The sequence below is a fragment of the Muntiacus reevesi genome, chromosome 15 (genome assembly GCF_963930625.1).
Source record: "Muntiacus reevesi chromosome 15, mMunRee1.1, whole genome shotgun sequence".
NCBI lineage: Eukaryota > Metazoa > Chordata > Mammalia > Artiodactyla > Cervidae > Muntiacus > Muntiacus reevesi.
In genome coordinates this window covers 30,086,487-30,112,952 of record NC_089263.1, presented here as the reverse complement: position 1 = coordinate 30,112,952, position 26,466 = coordinate 30,086,487, and the positions used below count along the sequence as shown (strand labels likewise).

At 37.3% G+C, this 26,466-nt stretch overlaps 1 protein-coding gene across 2 annotated transcripts in view; it reads left to right on the top strand.

Annotated features, from left to right (window-relative positions):
- Positions 1–26,466, top strand: part of SCAPER (S-phase cyclin A associated protein in the ER) — a 398,005-nt gene that overhangs the window by 31,458 nt on the left and 340,081 nt on the right. For both annotated transcript variants that reach the window (XM_065906683.1, XM_065906682.1), the window contains exons 3-4: positions 4,726–4,843; positions 11,046–11,116. In XM_065906683.1, the coding sequence (XP_065762755.1) occupies positions 4,726–4,843; positions 11,046–11,116 (189 nt within the window). The remainder of the gene's footprint in view (positions 1–4,725; positions 4,844–11,045; positions 11,117–26,466) is intronic.

Genomic DNA, 26,466 nt, shown 5'->3' with positions numbered 1-26,466 from the left:
GAAATCAACCCTGAATATTCATTGGAAGGACTAATGTTGAAGCTGAAGTCCTGAATTCCTGTTACTCACAGATTTGTCTTCTTTGATTATTCCCTTTTCCCCTATGTATGCAGTTTCACTTTCTGTGAATCATCCCCATCAGCATAAAAATACGCTGGCACTCATTTAAAAAACCTTCTCTGTTCATTTCTGCTTCCTTCTTTCTCAGTTCACCTTTATTACAATACTCAAAGTTTTTTTTTTTTTTTAATACTTACTGTCTCCATTTTCTTACTCAACATTCTCTTGAACTCTCAAGTCAAGATTTTGACCCAACTATCTTACCGAATGGGTAGTAATAAGTGACTGATTTGTTTATTATTGATTATTTATTTATCACTGTCTGGACAGTTCAGGGCTGTCTATCTTATTGTGCTGTTGTTTCTTTAAAGGTGAGCTTTCCCCCCCTCTTCTGTATGCTTCTAAAATTTTCCCTGTGTTTCAGGTTAGCATCAATTATTCTGTGGTCAGTCTCAGCATGGTTTTCTTTGTATTTGTATTTGTCTTGCTTGGAGTTTGTAGAGCTCCTGAAATAATTGAGCCTTATATCTCTTGTCAGCTTTATACTATCAAAAGCATTAGTGGGACAGTTGGTGACATTTAAATAATTACTGTAATTTAGATAATTTGGATCAGTGATAATTTTCTGATTTGATAGTCATAGTATAATTATATGAAGGAGTATCTTTTAGATATATGAAATACACATTGACTTAAGGGCAAAAGGTATCATGATTACAGCTTATTCTCAAATGTAAATTGTTTATTGTAGAAGTTGCTTGTGAGCCCCTGCCCTAGCATATGGTGACTTTTTTCTTCTCTCAAAGGCATTTCTATTTCAGCTGCTCAATTGTGTGTGACTCTTTGCAACCCAATGGACTGTAGCTCACCGGGCTTCCCTGTCCTTCACCATCTCCTAGAGCTTGCTCAAACTCATGTCCATTGAGTCGGTGATGCCATCCAGCCATCTCATCCTCTGTTATCCCCTTCTCCTCTTGCCTTTGATCTTTCCCAGTCTCAGGGTCTTTTCCAACAAGTTGGGTCTTGGCATCAGGTGGCCAAAGCATTAGACTGCAGCTTCAGCATCAGTCCTTCCAATGAATATTCAGGGTTGATTTCCTTTAGGATTGACTGGTTTGATCTCCTTGCAGTCCAAGGGACTCTCAAGAGTCTTCTCCAACATCACAATTCAAAAGCATCAACTCTGATGCTCAGCCTTCTTTCAAGTCCTACTCTCACGTCCATACATAACTACTGGAAAAACAATAGCTTTGACTATATGGACTTTTGTCGGCAGTGATGTCTCTGCTTTTTGAAATGCTGTCTAGGTTTGTCATAGCTTTTCTTCCAAGGAGCAAGCATATTTTAATTTCCTGGCTGCAGTCACTGTCTGCAGTGATTTGGGAGCCCAAGAAAATAAAGTCTGTCACTGTTTCCCTTGTTTCCCCATCTGTTTGCCATGAAGTGATGGGACCAGATATCATGATCTTAGTTTTTTGAATGTTGAGTTTTAGGTCAACTTTTTCACTGTCCTCTTTCACCTTCATCAGAGGCGCTTTAGTTCCTCTTTGCTTTCTGCCATAATGGTGGTGGTATTTGCATAATCTGAGGTTATTGATACTTCTGGCAGTCTTAATTCCGGCTTTGTGCTTCATCCAGCCTGGCATTTTGCATGTTGTACTCTGCCTGTTAAGTTGAATAAGCAGGGTGACAGTATAAGCCTTGATGTACTCCTTCCCCAATTTTCAAAGTTATACTTCTCATTAATAAGTTCCTTTGTTTCAGAATAATTTGTTACATTTCTTTCACATATTTCCCAAATAAGCCAGCAATTAAAATCAGCCAGTAGGTGAGGAGAACCCAAAACATAAAGAGTAATGTAAGTATGTAATGTAACCACACTGAAAGGGTGAAGATGAGAAGAACCAATTTAAGTAATTTAAGGAAAATAACGATTTAATGAAGGAAACAACTAATTTAAGTAATTAAGGGAAACACAAAATCCAGTACTTTGGATCCTGTAAGGCTAAAGATAAACCTGTATAGAAATGTAATCTTGCTAATAAATGAGTTTCTCACAGAGATATGGGTTAGCAGTTATGAAACTTTTTTTTTTTATTATTATTTCTTGACTGCACAGTGAAGCTTGTGGGATCTTAGTTCCCAGACCAGGGATTAAACCCAGGCTCTTGGCAATGAAGGGTATTCCCTGGTATCTCATTTGGTAAAAAAATCTGCCTGCAGTGCAGGAGACCTGGGTTCGATCCCTGGGTCGGGAAGATCCTCTAGAGAAGTAAATGGTTACCCACTCTAGTGTTCTGGCCTGGAAAATCCCTTGGACAGAGGAGCATGACAGGCTATAGTCCATGAGGTTGCAAGAGTCAGACATGACTTAGTGACTAAACCACCCACCTCAGCAGTGAAAGCCCAGAGTCCTTACCACTGGACTAGACTGCCAGGGAATCCCGCCCCCCCCCCGCCCCCCCACCTTTCTTTGAAACTGTATAATATATATTAGTATTGAATAGATAAGTAAATATATTTTAGATGATAAGAGCTGGGTTTCTTACTAATGGAGAAATAAATGACAAATAAGGAAAGGGGAAGGCTAAAATGAACTTTTGGTGCAGGATTGAAGTGAGAGGTTCAATATCTTCCAGTTTCAATATCTCTATGCAGATAAATACAGAAACACAGATGTGCATATTGTGGATTAGTGTGCATATATATATTTCCTGTTATCTGTCATGATTCTGTGGGTTGACTAGGTGGTTTTCCTGCCCGGTTGTGCCTGGAGTGCTGGGATGCAGCCGTCAGCTGGGGGCTTGACTGGGCTGGAATGTCCAGGATGGCTCAGTGGATGCTGTCTGTCAGCTGGGAGTTCAGCTGGGGCTGTCAGCCAGAATACCGCCCTTATGTGGCATCTCTCCTGGTAACTTTGGCTTCTCATAGCTTGATGACTGGATTTCCAGAGTGAATATCCCAAGAAGGAGCATTCCAAGAGACCCCGGTAGAGACTGTGAAGCTTTTTATGACCTATTTTCAGAAATTAGCTGTGTCACTTCCACCTTATTTTATAGGTCAAAAAAGCAGGTCACAGAGCCAGGGCATAGAGGAGGGGATTATACAGAGATAGGAACATCAGGACAAGTAGTTTATTGAGGGGAAGTGGGGCATCTCTGGAGACTAGATACCATACTGATGAACCCGTATGTTAGTTTTTGCTCTTATGGGTTTGGTCTCCAATTGGGACTGTTAATTCTTTGCAGACAAGTATACTACCTCATGGGCTTCCCTGGTAGCTCCGCTGCTAAAGAATCCACCTGTGGTGCAGGAGATCCCGGTTCGATTCCGCGGTTGGTACGATCCCCTGGAGAAGGAAAGAGCAACCCCCGCCCCCAGTATTCTTGTCTGGAGAATCCCCGTGAGCAGAGAAGCCTGGCAGACTACAGTCCATGGGGTTGCAAAGAGCAGGACACGACTGAGAGACTGAGCACCGCACAGCGTCAGTCCAGTTCAGTGGCTCAGCCGACGCTGTGCGGCCCCGTGGACTGCGGCGCGCCAGGCCTCCCTGTCCATCACCAACTCCCGGGGTTCACTCAGACTCATGTCCATTGTGTCGGCGATGCCATCCAGCCATCTCATCCTCTGTCATCATACTACCGTACATTTTTGTATTCTTCTCAGTGTCTCATACAGTGCTTTGCACATAGTAATTGCCCAGTAAATGTGTTGTTGCCTAAGGATCCCAAGGATGCTAAGAGGTTAGATTGGCAAGAACCAGAAGAGAAGACGAATGCACCATGAATGTTGGACTAGGATTTGGGGCTGGACCCAGTAGGAAACCCTCTTCAGAAAGTGGTAGATTGCCCACAATGAGTTAGGGTTGGGCAAGGAGGCTGCATCCTTATGCTCATAGGGATGCCTTAGAGCTCTTTTATTTTCATAGATTCTTGGCTTAGAAAAGTGGACTATTTTGGTATAGTGTTTATTTGTGGGAAGGTAATTGGCTTTATGTTATAGGGCTTGGCTTCCATTTGCCCAGGGTCTTGGTGCGGCTGAACCTGGAGGCTAGTGTTGCTTTCAGCTCTTTGGGACTAGAGAAAGCAAGAACACACACTCACGCCCCATTGTGTGCAGGAGGGCAGAATTTTAAATTTTGCAGCTTAAATTTGTAAGTTTATAAGAATTATTATTTAGATTCTCAATAACTTGGAGATAAAATTATGCAGTGGAAATTTACAACTGAGTGAAGATTTAGTTTAGCATTAACCATAGGGAAAAAATAGACCTCTTGAAAAACATTTTATGTTGTGGAGAGCTTTCAAAGAAAATACTTAGCATGTCTGTAAAAACTATGTCTTAACCTTTTGATACATAATGAGGAGTGGTGCTGAAATGGTTACACAGCAGTGTTTGTGCTCCTTAGGACACTTCTTAAAATCTTAGGTTGAATTTATTCTTAAAATGATTTATATTTAAAGTTGTAAAATTCAGTCTTGTAAAATTTTAGAACTAAAAAAAGATCTGTGACTTACTCTTATTTCTGTTTAAGCACCTTTCTGATCCCAAATTAGTTTTAACTGTTTTCTTTCTGAGAAAAGAAGAGTAATGATGAATTTGTTTGCCAACTATATTTTGTATGTTGACTAACAAACCAATGCATGTTCTCTTATCTGTGCATAGGCTTCATTCCAGCGCTCCAATAGTCATGACAAAGTAAGGCGAATAGTTGCTGAGGAGGGTCGTACAGCAAGAAACCTCATAGCTTGGAGTGTTCCACTAGAAAGCAAAGATGATGATGGTATGTATTTTAAAAAGTTTCATTTTTGTTGTAAATTAGAAGATATATTTAGTCTTGAACAGTAGGCAAACTGAAAACTGTTTACAGTTAGAAGTCGTGGGCAATTAGTATGTATGAAATCAGAAATAATTTTTAACTGCTTTTTAAATCTTACCTAATAGGCAAATGTAAATGACATAGTTACAGTTTCATATAGGGATGAAATTGGATGTGTGGTTATGACTGGCAGATGAGTTTTCTTTAAAAATATTCATTTATTTATTTGGCTGCACTGGGTCTTAGTTATGGCACACAGGATCTTAATTGCATCACGAGAGATGTTGCAGCATGAGAGCTTCAAAGCGTGTGGACTCAGTAATTGTGGCTTGTGGGCTTGGTTGCTCTGCGGCATATGGGATCTTGTAAGACTTCTCAGACCAGGGATGGAACCTGCATCCTCTGCATTGCGAGGTGGATTCTTCACCACTGCACCACCAGTCAAGTCCAGCAGATTAGTTTTTTTTTAAGTTATAGGAGATTTAGATTGTTTTTTTTTTTATTAAATCCTTCTTATAGGTTTAAAGAATTCATTGTATTTACTGTGATTAGATACAAGTTGATGTAATGATTTAGAAAATAAAACATATTTCTTTTAGTTCTCATTATAGTTTGAACTAGAAGAAGTGTCTTTTCTCTTCAGTCTGTTCAGTTCAATGGCGAGCAATGTGAGCATCGCCTAGATCCCGGAGATCTAGAAGGTTGAAGAGGGGACGCAGGAAACAGGATGTTGGAGTGTGCCAAAGTAGACCTCACTTTGAAATTTTCTGAAGGCTTGTAGGATAGGTAGTACTGCAGCCTTGGGTTTGTAGGATTTTTTTTTTCCTGGTTAGATTTAGTTATGTATTTTAGGAGGGAAACTCCGGAAGATGGTGAAGGACAGAGAAACCTGGAGTGCTGCAGTCCGTGGGGTTGCAAAGAGTGGGACACAACTGAGGCATTGAACAACAATAACTACAAAAATTACTCTTGTGTTCTTTTCATTGCATGGTAGGAGCACATAGTGTTGGTTTAGCTTGTTGCTAGTGATGTCAGCTTTAGTCACTTGGTTAAGGTTGTTTTGCCCAAGTATCTCTGCTGTTAAGTAACAAATTATTTCTTTTGTAGTTAGTAATTTGTGGTAAGATAGTTTTAGAATATGTAAATACCCTGTTTCTCCTGAGATAGTCTACCCACTGCTTTTAGCTTCCTTTGATAATTCTAAATTTAATAAGTTGTTGCTCTCCTGGTTACAAGGTGGTGATGTGCTAGTCCCATTGTTCCTTTATTGTTAGTTGACATTCTAGTGTAAGGAAAAGCTTTCCTTATCCCCCTTTGTATATAAAAAGCATTTTTATGTATTTTAGAAAGCTTTTATAGACTCATGACTTCTTAGTTAATGAACTATAATCCATCACTCTTGTTTTGAGGGTTAAATTTTTTCTAGATTTGTCTAGTTGAAGATATGTTAAACTGGCTCATTTCTACTTGCCATATTCTTTCTCTCTCAGAATATCCTTACACAATGGGATGTTTCAAGCTATATAGGAATTCACCTGTTTATATCTTTATGTATTTTATGTTTGTGTTTTTTACACTTTAATTTCACTTAAATTTTAGTTAAAATCTTATTTTAAAATTTATTTTATCTTTTTACATTTATAACTTTAATCCATTTGCAGTTTATTCTTTTATATGTTGATCTAATTTTATCTTTTTCAACATGAGTAACAAGTTGTCCCAGGATCATTTACTATAAAGTCTATCTTTGCTCTAGTTGCTTGAGATGCCACCTTTATTGTGAATTTTCATGTGTACTTATATTCTTTTCTACTAGTTTATCTCCTTCATGTGTGAGTGCCACACTATTTTAATTATATAGACATTATGGTATTTTAAAATATCTGCTTGGACCAATCCTTCCTTAGTAGCGTCTCATTGTCAGTCTTCCTAGATATTTTTAGAGAGCAATTATTTTTAATCACAAAGACTATTAAACAGAAGGTAAGTTAAATTTTTCTTTTTAAATTTAGCTCCATACTAGTTAAAATCTTCCTATGGAGCTTACTGTTACTTCATTTCTTTGAAAAATATGGCAATGTTATTTAGTACAAAAGTAGCATGAAACCTAAAAATGTTATGATTGCTTTGTGTTATTATTTTATGAAGTTTTTATTTTCTCAAAGTAATCTGAAGGTGTTATTATTAAAATTGCTTCTACTCAAAAAAATAAAAGGAAGGAGAATATAATAATGAATCCTATATCAGTATATCTATGTATATCCTGATACTGCATGTAAGTATATGAAAAATTGGCCAGTACAATTTTAAAGCTTCATTTACGCTTACTGCAAAATAAGGAAAATAAGAGCACAGAGAACTAGAACTTTCTGAATATCTATAATAATGACAAGGGAAGAATGTTAATATCATAATTTTTAATAAGGATTATTTTATATTGTTAAAATGTTGCCACTTACAGAATAACCTTTATTTTTGCTTTTTAAAAAATAGCTCATTCTTTTATGGCTATATGCAGATATTTCTGAGGCTAATAATTCAATTTTTAAAAGTTTTCTTCTGTTCTTTGTTTTATTCCTGTTTCCTTTAGCACTTGTTTTAAGCTGATTATTCTACTGGATATTCTAATAAGTCTTCTGGCACATTCTTCTCTATGATGAAAGGATGAATAAACAGCTGCATAGGGGAGTAAAGAGTTCTCTGCCTCTAACCCTGGTAGAACAGTGAGACAGGCCCACTGATGTGCAGATAAAGTGTTAGTAGGTGTTATGGCTCACTTCATTCTTACTGTTTCAGCTGTCCTGGCTCAAAATTATTTTGCAGAAAGTAAAGTTATTCTGTTGTACATCACAGAATTTTACTCCTGTTTTGGAATAACTCAAGAATAGAATGATTATAAAACAGTAGTGTCTTTCTTAAAAAAAGCAAGTGAGAAAGCTCTGTCTAACTGCAGAAATACAAAAGAACTGAGAATCTCCCTTTTCAAAATGAAACTGTATTTCATAAATCAGATAAATTAAAACAGAAAATACTGAGTTTTTATTTTTTACTTAATTTATTTTTAAATGAAACAAAGATGAGTATTTTTAATGATAAAAGGTACAATCCACAAAGAAGATAGGTGTCATAAACCATCAGAAACAAGATACATAAAGCAAAAATCAGAAGAACTATAAGGGAAATGATAAATATATATATAATCATAGTGAGACATATTAACATTTCTCTGAGAATATTTTATCAAATACAAAAAAATAAGAATAGGAGCATCTTAAATGATGTCATTAATACTTTATAATAGATTTCTATTTATATTAATTTATATTAATCTTATATCCTCTACAAATATCTTTAAAATTAGTATCTCATACATTGTAGTTAGATGTCCATAGAACATTTAGAAAAGCTGACAAAAAGGTAAATATTACTAAATTTCAAAAAGTAGAATTCTTTTTTTGTGTGTGATTCAGTTATACATATACATATATATTATTTCTGAAATTATTTTCCATTACAAGTTACAAGATACAGAATATAGTTCCCTGTGAAATTGAAAGTCACTGAGTCATGTCCAACTCTTCGCAACCTCATGGACTGTAGTCCACCAGGCTCCTCTGTCCATGGAATTCTCCAGGCAAGAATATGGGAGTGGGTTGCCATTTCCTTCTCCAGGGTAACTTCCCGACCCAGGGATCGAACCCGGGTCTCCTGCATTACAGGCAGATGCTTTACTGTCTGAGCCACCAGGGAAGCCCTGTGCTATATAGTAAAGCTTTGTTGCTTGTTGCATATCTAATTTTTAAATTAGAAATCTAGCATTCTATTTATACTAAGTCAAACAAGTGATGAAGGTGAAAAAGAGTGAAAAGGCTGACTTAAAACTCAACATTCAAAAAACTAAGACCATGGCATCTGGTCCCCTCACTTTATGGCAATAGATCGAGAAACATTGGAAACAGTGACAGACTTTATTTTCTTGGGCTCTGCAGATCACTGCAGATCACTGCAGATGGTGACTGCAGCCATGAAATTAAAAGACACTTCTTCTTTGGAAGAAAGTCTATGAGAAACCTAGATAGCATGTTAAAAAGCAGAGACGTCATTTTGCCAGCAAAGGTCCATCTAGTCAAGGCTGTGGTTTTCCTAGTAGTCATGTACAGGTGTGAGAGTTGGACCATAAAGAAGGCTGAGGGCTGGAGAATTGATGTTTTCGAACTGTGGTGTTGGAGAAGACTCTTGAGAATCCCTTGAACTGCAAGGAGATCAAACTAGTCAATCCTAAAGGAAGTCAGTCCTGAATATTCATTGGAAGGACTGATGCTGAAGCTGAAGCTGAAGCCCTAATACTTTGGCCACCTGATGTGAAGAGCTGATTTGTTAGAAAAGAACCTGATGCTGGGAAAGATCTAGAAGGCAGCAGGAGAAGAGGACAAGGATGAGATGGTTGGATAACATCACCGACTCAATGGACAGGAGTTTGCGCAAACTCCGGGAAATGTTGAAGGACAGGGAAGCCTGGCGTGCTGCAGTCCATGGGGTCGCAAAGAGTTGGACACGACTGAGCAACTGAACAGCAAAAACAAGTGGAATCAAAATGTCACAAATTTTTTTGTTAGGCAAAAATTCCTAAGTTTTCTAAATATATATTATGCATATTATTTATATAAGAGCTTTTCTACTACACTTGATAAAGTCTTCAGAAAGAGCATTAAAAAAAAGAGATGGAGAAATTGGAAAATGTAAACTAAATGAAATGGGAGCACTGAATATGAAATATAAAAAGTCAAACAAACTAGATAAAAGTAAAAAATCCTCATATAGTCCAGTTGTTTAGAAACACATCTGGAGCTCTGGTGAAGGAAAAACAATACCTGGGCATTTGTATTTTTCAAAAAATTCCAAGATAATCTGATATGCATCTGGATTTTAAAAAGTGATTACAGGTTTTTCTATTAAATGATAGTTTTGGTGATAAAGAATTCTATTGTTTTTCCATTTACCAATCATTATATAGTGGTATTAAGTGAGTAATAACTACATAATCACAATAATGAAAGATATTTATCAGTTTTCAAAATCAGTAGCCAGACAAAAAAATTAAAAGATAATTACAATTGCTCACCATGATGGAAACATGATTAACCTAACAATATAAAATAATTACACACAATTTGGGAGGTCAAGCAAGTCACCAGGAAATACTGAGTTTTTAAATGGTAAAAAATGTATTCTTAATTTTATTGTCAAAATAAAATTTGATTTCAAAAAGCATTTTCAAAAGTGTTGTATGTAAGTTGAAGGGTATCACTCATTTGACTTTGTTTTTAAATTGTCAGACTGTCTGATTTTTTTCCTGTTCTAAGAAAGTCAGTCAATTAAAACAGTCTCTGGTACCTTGGAAATTTGTTTTTTATTATACCTGTAGTTCATATTGGCCAGTTCAGTTCAGTCGCTCAGTCGTGTCTGACTCTTTGCAACCTCATGTACTGCAGCACACCAGGCCTCCCTCTTCATTGCTGGAGTTTACTAAAACTCATGTCCATTGAGTCGGTGATGCCATTCAACCATCTCATCCTCTGTCGTCCCCTTCTCCTCCTGTCTTCAATCTTTCCCAGCATCAGGGTCTTTTCCAATGAGTCAGTCCTTCACATCAGGTGGCCAAAGTATTGGAGTTTCAGCTTCAACATCAGTCCTTCCAATGAACACTCAGGACTGATTTCCTTTAGGATAGACTGGTTGGATCTCCTTGCAGTCCAAGGGGACTCTGAAGAGTCTTCTTCAACACCACAGTTCAAAAGCATCAATTCTTTGGCGCTTGGCTTTCTTTATAGTTCTACTCTCACATCCATACATGACTACTGGAAAAATCATAGCTTTGACTAGACGAACCTTTGTTGGCAAAGTAATCTTTGCTTTTTAATATGCTGTCTAGGTTGGTCATAACTTTCCTTCCAAGGAGTAAGCGTCTTTTAATTTCATGGCTGCAGTCACCATCTGCAGTGATTTTGGAGCCCCCCAAAATAAAGTCTGCCACTGCTTCCACCATGTATAGATTATTCTGTGGTCTGTGGAAGGGGATTAGGTGTTAGTATGTCTGGAAGATTTGCATAGCTCAGTTTTATATTATCTATTTGTTGATCTATATATTTATCTATTTTGCTTTAAGGAAAATCTAAATGTCAAACTGGTGGAAAATCAAAGAGGACAATTCAAGGCACTCATAAAACAGCAAAACAGGTACAGCATATATAACTTTATTTTTTTGTTTTTAGTTTCAGTTATAAATTTACTTTTTCAGAATTTGGAGATTATGTTTTATCTTCATATAAAAATTTAATGTAACAACTTTTATTTAACAAATGTGTATAGCATGTTATATGTCTAACTTGTACTAAATACTTTACATAGATTAATTTGCTTCTTATAACAGCCCTTCGATGTTATAGGCATTATTATTATCTTCATTTACAAATGAGGAAACTGAGGTAGAGTTTATGTAACTTACTAGTATGTAACACAGCCAAGATTTGAACCCATTCCATCAGTTTCTCCATTTTACACTCTTAACTCTTTTGTAGCACAGTCCATATTTGTGAGTTCTTCTATGATCTATTTTCTCAGTATAATGATGCCTTTCAATTGTAGGATAATCAAGATGTATTGAATCTAAAATTTTTCAAATTATTCTACTAGAATCTTAGAACACAAGCCTACCTTATTTTTTAAAATGTTTTCGCATATTTATAGTTAACTTTGTAATCTATAGGTATTTTCTCTGAACTTTTCATACAATTTTAGTTTGATGTTATCAAATATACCAATATGTATTATGTAAACCAAAAACTACGCATAAGGAAAACATGGACTTATAATCAAGGTGGCATTGTGAGTCCATAAAATATTCTTCACTTCTCACACACAAGGTATAAATGATAAAATATTTTTTTTAGTGTGTAATATTCAGCAGCTAATTTCCACAAGGTTTTTTTCTTTTTTTTAAAATTTATTTTTAAATTTGCTTTACCATATTGAGTTGGTTTCTGCCATACAGTATTTTTTTTTTTTTAATTAAAGAGACAAAGGATTTTCAAAAATAAAATAAAAATCCCAGTGGATTGGGAGTAAAACAAACAAAAATATTCACAGGTAAATGAAGTTGGGGACACACACTTACTAGACAAGTCCTATGGGATAAGAAAGGCTGAAACACCCTGACTGTAGTGGGAAAACAGATCCAGACTCATGGTATAAAACTTTAGGTTTGTGCAATATTCTGCAGTAGGAGACAAAGAATGCTACAATCTGCCTGGGGTTGTGGCCTGTGATAATTGACATCTGAAGCAATAAAAGAGAATGGCCCTTTGGCTCATGACTAAGTCTGCTATATTCTTGAAGGGTGAGAGCTTTAAGTCCCCAATAAAAGACCTCTGAAGGTGGGACCATGGTGGGCCAGATGATGGTAGCTGTAAAACTAGTACATATGTAGTGAGCATGAGCAAAATGAAAAACTAAAGTCAAAGAAACAAACGCAAAATAAGGTTGCAAATTAAAATATAAGATATAAACAACACATTCCACAAATGAGAGATGAGTTAATGAAAAAAGGTCGCTTTTTAACAATCTTATTTATTTATTAATTTTTGGCTGTGCTGGCTCTTCATTGCTATGTGGGCTTTTCTCTAGTTGTGGCCAGTGGGAGCTACTCTCTGGTTGTGGTGTGTGGGCTTCTTATTGCAGTGGCCTCTCTTGTTACAGAGCACAGGCCCCGGAGCACATGGGCTTCAGTAGTTTTGGGCTCTGGAGCATGGGCTAAATATATAAGCCTGTGTGGTACACAGGCTTAGTTGCTCTGAGGCACACGGACCTTCCCCAAACAGGGATTGAACCCATGTCTTCTGCGTTGCCAGGTGGATTCTTTACTACTGAGCCATCAGGGAAGGCCCAAAAGGTCATTTTTTGAAAGAGGATGTTCAAATAAATGAGTTTAAATTCCTCAAAGGAAAGATAAAATAAAAAAAGGAAAATTCTGAAGTAAAAGATGGATGTTAATTTTGAACATTTATAGATAAAAGTGAACATCTTAGAAATGAAAATGTCAGTGAAAATTTTAAAACCTACAATTAGTAAGAATAAATGATATATTGAAAAAAGAAATTAAAGAGAGAATTCGCGAATTGAAAGATATTACTTAAGAGGATTTAGAACATATCTCAGAGAACTGAAGAGATGGAAAATAGGAAAGAGGAATTGAGAAATTCTAACATATGCCTTCTAGGACTTTTGAAATAGAGGATGAATAGTGGGCATGCAGTATTTGGAGAAGATACTGTTAACATTTTCCTTACTTTGAGTTCTCAAGAGGGTAATTGTAGAGCTAAGCAGGCTATGTAAAAATAGATTTATACTTAGATACATTGTAGAGAAGGACTGTGGTAAAGAACTGGCCTGCTAGTCCAGGATCCCCTGGAGGAAGAAATGGCAACCACTCCAGTATACTTGCCTGGAGAATCTCATGGACAGAAAGAGTTTCACAGAGTCAAACATGACTGAGCAACTTAGCATGCATGCATATTCTAGAGAACCCGCAAAATATTAGAATTAAGGATAAAACTCTTAAAACCCCAGAAAGTAAACAAAACCACAGAGGAATAACAATAACCCTTGTTATGAACAAAAGAAGAGTGGAGCAATATCTGCAGTTATAAGGTGAAATAACTTTTAATCTAGAATTCTGTGCCCATTCAAATGATAATTCACGTGCAAGAGTGAAATAAAGCCATTTTTAGATGTACAAATGCTAAGGGTTTGCCACCTACAGACCGTTAATGAAAGGACTATTAAAGATATACTTCAGCAAAGAAGAAAAGGTAACCTGGAGAAGGGAGCTAGATTAAAAGGTAGCTGTAAAATATGTCAGTAAATCTCATTAACTATTGATGTTTTAAAAAACACTCACACAGTTAAATTTAGAGAGGTGGAGCTACAATTTTAAACAATATTAAGACATAGAATATAGATTATAGGAGTTTGCAGGGAAGTTAGTGTGATAAAATCCTTGTCTTCTTTAAGAAGGTGTCTTTGTTTAAGGCTAGCTATTAAAGGAAGAAAACAAGTGGGCACAATTTCCAAATAAACAGAGGGAAAGAGAAAGTGAATAAACCAAAGCTTACCCACTCCAGTATTCTTGGGCTTCCCTGGTGTCTCAGATGGTAAAGAATCTTTTTGTGATGCAGGAGACCTGGGTTCGATTCCTGGGCTGGGACAATCCCCTGGAGAAGGGAGTGGCTACCGACTCCAGTATTCTTGCCTGGAGAATTCCATGGACTATATAATCATTGGGTTGCAAGGAGTCAGACAGGATTGAGTGACTTTAACTTTCAACTAAATAGAAGACAAGAGAAAGAAAAAAAAAGAGGAAAAAATCATAGTAAATGAAAAACACAAAAGATAGTGGTAGATATTAAATATAAATATTTTAGCTAGCATAATACATGTAAACTGATTAAATTCAGTTCCTAAAAGTCAAGGTGGCTGAATTAACCCTCTCATTTTATTTTATTTTTTTATTTTTTTTTTCAATTATTTTTATTAGTTGGAGGCTAATTACTTCACAACATTTCAGTGGGTTTTGTCATACATTGACATGAATCAGTCATGGAGTTACATGTATTCCCTATCCCGATCCCCCCTCCCACCTCCCCCACCCCACCCCATTCCCCTGGGTCCTCCCAGTGCACCTGGCCCGAGCACCTTTCTCATGCATCCCACCTGGGCCGGTGATCTGTTCACCAAAGATAACATACATACTGTTCTCTCAAAACATCCCACCCTCGCCTTCTCCCACAGAGTTCAAAAGTCTGTTCTGTACATCTGTGTCTCTTTTTTTGTTTTGCATATAGGGTTATCATTACCATCTTTCTAAATTCCATATATATGTGTTAGTATGCTGTAATGATCTTTATCTTTCTGGCTTACTTCACTCTGTATAATGGGCTCCAGTTTCATCCATCTCATTAGAACTGATTCAAATGAATTCTTTTTAACGGCTGAGTAATATTCCATGGTGTATATGTACCACAGCTTCCTTATCCATTCGTCTGCTGATGGGCATCTAAGTTGCTTCCATGTCCTGGCTATTATAAACAGTGCTGCGATGAACATTGGGGTGCACGTGTCTCTTTCAGATCTGGTTTCCTCAGTGTGTATGCCCAAGAGTGGGATTGCTGGGTCATATGGCAGTTCTATTTCCAGTTTTTTAAGAAATCTCCACACTGTTTTCCATAGTGGCTGTACTAGTTTGCATTCCCACCAACAGTGTAAGAGGGTTCCCTTTTCTCCACACCCTCTCCAGCATTTATTGCTTGTAGACTTTTGGATAGCAGCCATCCTGACTGGCGTGTAATGGTACCTCATTGTGGTTTTGATTTGCATTTCTGATAATGAGTGATGTTGAGCATCTTTTCATGTGTTTGTTAGCCATCTGTATGTCTTCTTTGGGGAAATGTCTGTTTAGTTCTTTGGCCCATTTTTTGATTGGGTCATTTATTTTTCTGGAATTGAGCTTCAGGAGTTGCTTGTATATTTTTGAGATTAATCTTTTGTCTGTTTCTTCATTTGCTATTATTTTCTCCCAATCTGAGGGCTGTCTTTTCACCTTACTTATAGTTTCCTTTGTTGTGCAAAAGCTTTTAATTTTCATTAGGTCCCATTTGTTTATTTTGCTTTTATTTCCAATATTCTGGGAGGTGGGTCATAGAGGATCCTGCTGTGATTCATGTCAGAGAGTGTTTTGCCTATGATCTCCTGTAGGAGTTATATAGTGTCTGGTCTTACATTTAGATCTTTAATCCATTTTGAGTTTATTTTTGTGTATGGTGTTAGAAAGTGTTCTAGTTTCATTCTTTTACAAGTGGTTGACCAGTTTTCCCAGCACCACTTGTTAAAGAGGTTGTCTTTTTTTCCATTGTATATCCTTACCTCTTTTGTCAAAGATAAGGTGTCCATAGGTTCGTGGATTTATCTCTGGGCTTTCTCTTCTGTTCCATTGATCTATATTTCTGTCTTTGTGCCAGTACCACACTGTCTTGATGACTGTGGCTTTGTAGTAGAGTCTGAAGTCAGGCAGATTGATTCCTCCAGTTCCATTCTTCTTTCTCAAGATTACTTTGGCTATTTGAGGTTTTTTGTATTTCCATACAAATTGTGAAATTATTTGTTCTAGTTCTGTGAAAAACACTGTTGGTAGCTTGATAGGGATTGCATTGAATCTATAGATTGCTTTGGGTAGAATAGCCATTTTGACAATATTGATTCTTCCAATCCATGAACACGGTATGTTTCTCCATCTGTTTGTGTCCTCTTTGATTTCTTTCATCAGTGTTTTATAGTTTTCTATGTATAGGTCTTTTTTAAACCTCTCATTTTAAAGTGAATTATGTACTGCTTAATTTAAGATTGCTGGGAGAAATATCAATAACCTCAGATATGCAGGCCAAAAGCAAAGAGGAACTGAAGAGTCTCTTGATGAAGGTGAAAGAGGAGAGTGAAAAAGCTGGCTTCAAACTCAACATTCAAAATACTAATAAGATCATGGCATCTGGTCCCATCACTTCATGGCAACTAGATGGGGAAACAATGGAAACAGTGACAGACTTTACTTTATTGGGCTCTGCAGATCACTGTGGATGGTGATTGCAGCCAGGAAATTAAAAGACGCTTGCTGCTTGGAAGAAAAGCTATGACAAACCTAGACAGCATGTTAAAAAGCAGAGACATTACTTTGCCGACAAAGGTCTGTGTAGTTAAAGCTTTTGTTTTTCCAGTAGTTATGTATGGATGTGAGTTGGACCCTAAAGAAGGCAGAGCACCGAAGAATTGATGCTTTTGAATTGTGATGTTGGAAAAGACTCTTGAGAGTCTGTTGGACAGCAAGGAGATCAAAGCAGTCAATCCTAAAAGAAGTCAACCCTGAGTATTCATTGGAAGAACTGATGCTGAAAGTGAAGCCCAGTACTTTGGCCACCTGATGCGAAGAGATGAGTCATTAGAAAAGACACTGATGCTGGGAAAGATTGAAGGCAGGAGGAGAAGGAGAAGACAGAGAATGAGATGATTTTATGTCATTACCGACTTAATAGACATACGTTTGAGTAAGCTTCAGGAGATGGTGAAGGAAAGGGAAGCCTGGCATGCTGCAGTCCATGGGATCACAGAGAGTCAGACATAACTGAGTGGCTGAGCACCAGCAAATATACTGCTTAAAAGAGACACATTTAAAATGTCAAGGAAAGGTTTGAAACAGAAAAAAATCCAGGCAAAATACTTTATGCTTTAGATGTACTCTAAAGCTAGAATAGTAGTATTCATATCAAACCAGGTGAAATTCAACATGAAAAGCATTGATAACCGAAAGAAGGAAATTATATAATGGTAAAATGAATAATTATGCAAGGAGTATAAAAGTACAAATCTTTTAGGTACCTAACAGCATAGGCTTGAAATATTTAAAACAGTCTAATAGAATTACAAGGGGGAAAGGTGAATTCGTGATCATAGTGGTAAATATTAATATCCTTTACTCAGAAACTGATAGATCAAACAGAAAAAATGGTAAGAATATAGAGTTAAGACACAATTATGCTTGAGCTCATATAAATACATACATGTATGGGTATGTGTGTATGTATATTCATTGGCACTCAAATAGTGTACACAAAGCATATGCAAAAATTGATCACTTTCCTAGATTATAAAGGAGTCTCAGTAAATAGAAGTCAGACAAGAGTGTAGAATCTAGACACAACCTGTTCTCTGACTGTAATGCAATTAAATTACAAATAAAATATAAGATTATTTTCACATAATATAAAAAAATAAATTATTGATGGGCTAAAGAACAAATGGGAAAATAAAAAATTTCAGTTATCTGGAAGGATATATTTATGACATTGAATTACAAGAAGCTTTCTTAGATAAGACAAAAGCATAATTGATGGATATATTGAAATTTTTATGCTAAAAAACTTAAGATGATCCTGACAGGGAGAAGATACCATATATGAAGACTTTATAAAAGCTAAAATTCATCAGTAAAAGGACAAATAACCCAATAAAAGATGGGGGAAACTTGAATAGCCGGTAAACCTATGAAAAGACGCTCAGTTTCAGTAGTTATCAGGGAAATATCTCTGCACTACTCATGAAATTTTACCACTTTGCCCTCTAGAAGGAGGTTTATCATCAGCAAAATTTTCTGTGTTCCTCTTTTCTCTGAACATTCCGTTTACCTTCTTGTTCTAGCTAAATGCTAACTCACCTGTGGGGATGCTGCTTCTTCCACAGTTGTTTTAAGTAGTAGTTGTTTCCCTCCCACCTCACCCCCACAGCACTCCTACCTCTGATCCTAGAGGTAGGTTATGTTTCCTGCTTCTTCCTCACTGGTATTTCAGGCAGGCTTTCTCCCATCTCCTAAAACTCCTCAAATTTAAAGCACATGCCATCAGGCTATGCCACCTGCTTCCCCTTCTTGTTGCGGCACTTAAATAGAAGTCCAGGTCACTTCTCCTTAATCCTTGAAGGTATAATTTTCAGGCTCAGTGTGCGCGCTCTACCATTTGCTATCCTCTAAATTTTTTACATTTCTTTCCTCCAGTGGTTTGTCTTCTGCTCATTCCTATGGTCTTGGCTTGTTCTCACTAGTGGTGACTCTCCTAGGATCTCAGTCTCAGCCATCCCTCTTCTACCTGTCATCTTTCTTTCTTCCTTTTTCTCTCTGATCATGTGACTATAATAATTCTTTGCAGTCTATAGATTCCATGCAATCAGTAATTGACTGATCCTACCACCTTTTCATTATCCCTTATACTCCATATAAGGAAAACAATATAATGTTTTCCATATAGGGAAAACAGTAGAATGGGAAAGACTAGAGATCACTTCAAGAAAATCAGAGATACCACGGGAACATTTCATGCAAAGATGGGCACTATAAAAGATGGAAATGTTATGGACCTAACAGAAGCAGAAGATATTAAGAAGAGGTGGCAAGAATAAACAGAAGAACTATACAAAAAATATCTTCATGACCCAGATAACCACGATGGTATGATCACTCACCTAGAACCAAATATCCTGGAATGTGAAATCAAGTGGGCCTAAGGAAGCATCACTATAAACAAGCCTAGTGGAGGTGATGGAATTCCAAATGAGCTATTACAAATACTAAAAGATGAGGCTGTGAAAGTGCTGCACTCAATATGCCAGCAAATTTGGAAAACTCAGCAGTGGCCACAGGACTGGAAAAGGTCAGTTTTCATTCCAATCCCAAAGAAAGGCAATCCCAAAGAATGTTCACACTACTGTACAATTGCACTCATCTCACATGGTAGCAAAGTAATGCTAAAATTCTCCAAGCCGGGCTTCAACAGTATGTGAACCGTGAACTTCAGATGTTCAAGCTGGATTTAGAAAAGGCAGAGGAACCAGAGATCAAATTACAAACATCTGTTGGATCATCAAAAAAGCAAGCGTTTCAGAAAAACATCTACTTTTGCTTTATTGACTACACCAAAGCCTTTGACTGTGTGGATCACAACAAACTGTGGAAAATTCTTAAAGAGATGGGAATACCAGACAACCTGACCTGAGAAATCTGTATGCAGGTCAAGAAGCAAGAGTTCGAACTGGATATAGAACAACAGACTGATTCCAAATCAGAAAAGGAGTACGTCAAAGCTGTATATTGTCACCCTGTTTATTTAACTTCTGTGCAAAGTACATCATGTGAAATGCCGGGGTAGATGAAGCACAAGCTGGAATCAAGATTGCTAAGAGAAATATCAGTAACCTCAGATATGCAGATGATACCACCTTTATGGCAGAAGAAGAACTAAAGAGCCTCTCGATGGAAGTGAAAGAGGAGACTGAAAAAGTTGGCTTAAAACTCAACATTCAGAAAATGAAGATCATGGCGTCTGGTCCCATCACTTCGTGGCAAATAGATGGGGAAACGATGGAAACAGTGAGAGACTTTATTTTGGGGGGCTCCAAAATCACTGCAGATGGTGACTGCAGCCACAAAATTAAAAGATGCTTGCTCCTTGGAAGAAATGCTTTGACAATCCTAAACATCATATTAAAAAGCAGAGACATTACTTTGCCTTCAGAGCTATGATTTTTCCAGTAGTCATGTATGGATGTGAGAGGTGGACTATAAAGAAAGCTGAGCACCAAAGAATTGATGCTTTTGAACTGTGGTGTTGGAGAAGATTCTTGAGAGCCCCTTGGACTACAAGGATATCCAACCAGTCTATCCTAAAGGAAATCAGTCCTGAATATTCATTGGAAGGACTGATGCTGAAGCTGAAACTCTAATACTTTGGCCACCGGATGTGAAGAACTGACTCATTGGAAAAGACTCTGATGCTGGGAAAGATTGAAGGCAGGAGGAGAAGGGGATGACAGAGGATGAGATGGTTGGATGGCATCACTGATGCAATGGAAATGAGTTTGAGTTAGCTCTGAGAGTTGGTGATGGACAGGGAATCCTGGTGTGCTGCAGTCCATGGGGTCGCAAAAGAGTCGGACATGACTGAGCGATTGAACTGAACTGAACTGAACACTACATATGGCCACACTTCCCTGGAAATCCACCTGAGATTCTGTGGTTTGCCTGTCATGATTATGTTCTTGCATATTCTCCCGACTGTCTGGCTACCCTGTCCCTTAGTAGTTCATGTTTGACAGAGCTGTCCTAATTATAGCCACCTTTATACGTATTCTGCTCTGCACTCATGCATTTGAATGTAGCTGGAGAAAAGTATCAATTATGTTGAATAGGCTCTTTTGACCTTTATGACCACTGTCCCGATGTGGCTAATTCTGTCCCCAAATCCTATTTCATGTCCCTCGTTATTCATTACTCTCCACATGCCATGGGCATTAAAAGGGGATAATAAAAGAATACTATGAAGAACCCTTTGTTACAGATAACCAGGACTAAATGAACTGATTGTTTGAAAGACAGAATCTATAAAAACTCACTCAAGATGAAATAGACACTCTGAATAAATATAAATCTGTTAAAGAGATTAAGTCAATAATTGATAACCTTCCAAAACAGAAAGTACCAGGCTGAGATGGATTCATTGTTGAATTCTACCAAGCATTTTAGGAAGACATTATATAAATTCTCTACAATCCATTTTAGAGGGCAGAAGCAGAGGAAATACTTCCTAACTCATTTTATGAGACTGACATTACTCTAACACCACAACCAGACAAAGACACGACAAGGAAACTGCAGACCAATGACTCTCATGAACGTAGATATAAAAATCCTCAACAAAATATTAGCAAGTCATATTCAACAATATTTAAATAGAATGGCACCATGAGCAAGTGGAATTTATCCCAAATGTGCAAGGTTGGTTCATCATTTGAAAATAAATCAATGGAATTCATCACAGCAACAGGCTAAAAAAGAAAAATCCTGTTATTATATCAACAGTTGCAAGAAAAAAAAGTTTGACTAAATTCTCCAACTTTAAGACTAGGAATAGAGGGGAACTTCCTCAACTTAATTAAAAAACAAAACCCTACAGCTAACATGATACTAATGAGAGAAACTAGAAGCTTTCCCATTAAGGTCTGTTATGAGGAATTGCTTTTCAACATTGTGATAGAAGTTCTAGTTCATGCAGTAGTACAAGAAAAGGGAATACAAGGTAAACGGATTGGGAAGGAAGAAATAAAACTGTCTTTGTTCATAGATGACATGATCATCTATATAAGAAATCTCAAAGAGTCAACCAAAAACTCCTATTACTAGTAATTGATTATAGAAGGTTGCAAGATACAAGATTAACATACTTGCTTTAACATCAGTTGCTTTCTTGTGTACCACCAGTGAGTTAGTGGTATTTGAAATGAAATACATAGTACCACTTTATATCAGCACTCCTCAAAATTAAATAGGTATAAATTTAAATAGGTATAAATTAGGTATAAAATTAAGTAGGTATAAATTTAACAGAATATATAGAAGATTTATATGAGGAAAATGATAAAACTTTGATGAATGAAATTAAAGCACTAAATAAATGAAGAGATGTTCCATGTTCATGAATAGGAAGACTCAATATTATCAGGATTTCATTTCTTTCTGTTTTGAAGAATATAGTCAATACAGTCCCAGCAAATTATTTTATAGATATCAGTAAACTACTTCTAATGTGTATATGGTAAAGCAAAAGACACAGAATAGGCATCACAGTATTGAAGGAGAAGAACAAAATTGGAAGACTGACACCAACCAACTGCAAGACTTAAATAAAGCCACAGTAATCAAGGCAGGGTGATATTGGAGAAGAAAAGACAAATAGATATCTGGAACAGAATAGAAATAATAGTCATAATATGACCCACATAGTAGTCAACTGACCTTTGACAAAGGAGAAAAGCCAATACAGTGGTGCAAAAATAGTCTTCTCAACAAATAGTGCTGGAACAACTGGACATTTATATGGGAAAAAAAAAAGAATCCAGACACAGACCTTGCATTCTTCACAAAAAATTAACTCAAAATGAACCATTGACCTTAAATGTAGAAGTGTAAAACTCCTAGCTGATAACCTTGGAGAAAACCTAAAAGACCTTGGGTATGGTAATGACTTTAGGTACAGTAATGAGGGCATGATTTCTGAAAGAAATCATTGATAAGCTGTATTTCATTAAAATTAAGAACTTTTGCAAAAGATGATGTCAAAAGAATGAGAAGATAAGTCACAGACTTGGGAGAATGTATTTGGAAAAAGACATCCAATAAAAGATGTCCAATAACGTCTGGTAACATGAGGTAACTGTTATCCAAAATATACAAAGAATTCTTAACTCAACAGTAAGAAACAACCTGATTGAAAAATGAGCTGAAGACCTTAACAACCAACTCACCAAAGAGGATGTACCGATAGCATGTGAAAAGGTATGCCACATCATTTGCTATCAGGGGAATGCAAATTAGAACAATGAGCTACCATCACACACCTATTAGAATGACCAAATTGGGAACTCTGACAACTCCAATTGCTGGTGAGGATGAAGAGCCACAGAAATTCTCATTCAATACTGGTGAGAATTCAGAGTGAGAATTCAGCCACTTGGGAATACAGTTTGGCAGTTTCTTACAGAAGTAAATATACTCTTACCTTGTGATTCTACAGTCATGCCTTTGGTGTAGATGAAGATGAGTTGAAAACTTATGTCTACACCAAAACATGTACATGGATTTATAGCAGCCTTCTTTATAATTGGCAAAACTTGGAAGCAACTAGGATGTTATTCAGTAGATGAATGGGTAAATAAACCATGGTACATCTAGACAATGGAATATTATTCAGCTCTAGAAAGAAATGATCTATCAGGCCATGAAAAGACATAGGGGAAATTAATTGTGTATTACTAAGGAAAAGAAGCCAATCTGAAAAGGTTACATACTGTATGATTCCAACCTTAACATGTTTTGGAAAAGAGGAAATATGGAGACAGTAAAAAGATCAGTTGTTGCCAGATGTTTAGGTCCATAGGTGTTGTCAGGTTATCAGGGGGAGTTGACAGGAGTTCTAAGAGAGGGAAGTGAGAAATCTCAGTTTTCTCCTTCCCCTTTCCCTCTCTTTTTCTTTTCTTTCTTCCTTGTTTTCTCTCAAAAGTGATTGATTAAATTAGTATATAGCATTTGTTATTTTGAATTTTATTTAAAACATGAAGTTCAGTTGTGTTTAGCTTTTTCCAGAAGTTTAGATCGCTTTTTCTTCTGTTGCATGTCTTGGAAACAGGCACAGTAAGCCATAGCAATGAGATCGGTTCAATCACTCAGTCGTGTCTAACTCCATGAACTACAGCACGCCAGGTTTCCCTGTTCTGTCCTGTCCATCACCAACTCCTGGAGCCTACTCAGACTCAAGTCCATCACATCGGTGATGCCATCCAACCTTCTCATCCTCTGTCGTCCCCTTCTCCTGCCTTCAGTCTTTCCCAGCATCAGGGTCTTTTCCAGTGAGTTGGTTCTTTGCATCAGGTGGTCAAAGCATTGGAGTTTTAGCTTCAGCATCAGTCCTTCCAATGGATATTCAGGACTGATTTCCTTTAGGATGGACTGGTTGGATCTCCTTGCAGTCCAAGGGGCTCTCAAGAGTCTTCTCCAACACCACAGTTTAAAGCATCAATTCTCTGGTGCTCAGCTTTCTTTATAGTCCAACTCTCATATCCATACATGACTACTGGAAAAACCATAGCTTTGACTAGACAGACCTTTGTGGGTAAAGTAATGTCTCTGCTTTTTAATATGCTGTCTAGGATTGTCATAGCTTTTCTTCCAATGAGCAAGCATCTTTTAATTTCATGGCTGCAGTCACCATCTGCAGTGATTTTGGAGTCCAAAACAATAAAGTCTCTCTCTGTTTCCATTGTTTCCCCATCTGTTTGCCATGCAGTGATGGGACTGGATGCCATGATCTTAGTTTTCTGAATGTTGAGCTTTAAGCCAACTTTTTCACTCTCCTCTTTCATTTCCATCTAGAGGCTCTTTAACTCTTCTTCACTTTCTACCATAAGGGTGATGTCATCTGCATATCTGAGGTTATTGATATTCCTCCTGGCAATCTTGATTCCAGCTTGTGCTTCATCCAGCCCAGCATTTGGCATAATGTACTCTGCATATAAGTTAAATAAGTAGGGTGACAATACACAGCTTTGATGTTCTCGTTTCCTGATTAGGAACCCGTCTGTTGTTCCATGTCCGGTTCTAACTCTTGCTTCTTGACCTACATACAGATTTCTCAGGAGGCAGGTCAGATGGTCTGATATTCTCATCTCTTTAAGAATTATCTACAATTTGTTGTGATCCACACAGTCAAAGGCTTTGGCGTAGTCAAAGCAGAAAGTAGATGTTTTTCAGTAAAGCAGAAGTAGATATTTTTCTGGAACTCTCTTGCTTTTGCGATGATCCTGCAGATGTTGGCAAGGAAGTGGTTACCTAATTTTGATTCTTGGCTTTGTCTCTTAGTGTGAGACTTTGGGTTTATCATTTAATTTAGCTACACCTAAGTTTTCTCCTGTAAAAAATGGAGCTAATAGTTGTAACTACGATGGGCTTCCCTGGTGGCTCAGTGGTAAAGAATCTGCCTGCTAAAGCAGGAGACATGGATTCAATCCGTGGTCAGGAAAGGTCCCACATGTCTTGGGGCAACTAAGCCTGGGCATGACAATTATTGAGACTGTACCCAGAGCCTGGGAGCTGCAGCTGCTGAAGCTCTGGTGCCTAGAACCCATGTTCTGCAGCAAGAGAAGCCACCACGGTGAGAAGCCTGCACACCGCAACTAGAGAGTGACCTCTACTTGTCACAACTGGAGAGAAGCCCACGAAGCAATGAAGACCCAGCACAGCCAGTAAATAAAAAATAGTAACTATGATAAAAATTACTTCAAAGATTAAATGAAATATAGCTATATGGAAAGCACTTAACACAGTGCCTGGCACATAGCAAGCATGCCATGAATGTTAAGTGCTGCTGCAGTTATTATTATCACTGCTATTATTTTTATCAGTGGTTGGTAAAGAACCCTATATTTTGAAACTTTATACAGACTTATCAGACAGTTTGACATGTCTCTTCTACCTTTCTTCAGAAGTTTGGCAATTTTGCCGTTAGTTTATTCACATTTTTCTTTGAGCATATTTCTTTTCCTCTTTATCTTTCCCCCTCTAATCATAGCTGACATTTTATGGGTACTTACTGTGGGCTAGGTGCTTTGTGAAATGCGCTGTGAACAGTGAAGCAGAAGTTGGAAGTCTAGGTTCTGGTCCCAGTTCTGTCATTCAGCCTTTTCACTATGTCAAAAAATTGAATCTTACTAAGCCTTAGTTTTATCATGTACAAAATAGGGATAATAATATTTGTCCTGTCTTCATATTAATACTTTGTTTTGAACATTACATGATATGTTTTCAAGTGGGTGGGGCAGATTGAGAGAGCAGCATTGCCGTGTGTACACTACGATGTGTGAAATAGCTAGCGAGCGGGAAGCGGCTGTAGTGCGCAGGGAGCTTAGCGTGGTGCTCTGTGATGACCTAGAGGGGCGGGGTAGGCAGCAGGAGGGAGCCTCAGCAGCAAGGGCATATATATACACTTAAGCTGGTTCATGTTGTTATAAGCAGAAACCAACACAGTACTGTAAATCTATTGTTGTTTAGTTGCTAAGTTGCTTTACGACCCCATGGACTGTAGCCCTTCCAGGCTTCACTGTTCATGGGATTTCTTAGGCAGAAACACTGGAGCAGGTTGCCATTTCCTTCTCCAGGGTATCTTCCCAACCCAGGGATCAAACCTGCATCTTCTGTTTGGCAGGCTGATTCTTTACTACTGGGCCACCAGGGAAAGCATAAAGCAATTATCCTGCAATTAAAAAAAGCCATTCGTAAAATAAATGTGCACATATAAAGTATTGCTATTTTTGTCAAACTTAAATGTCAGATTTGCATAGTACATTGCCCTTCAGATAGAATTACCTAGCTGTGATTTATTCCTTTCTAG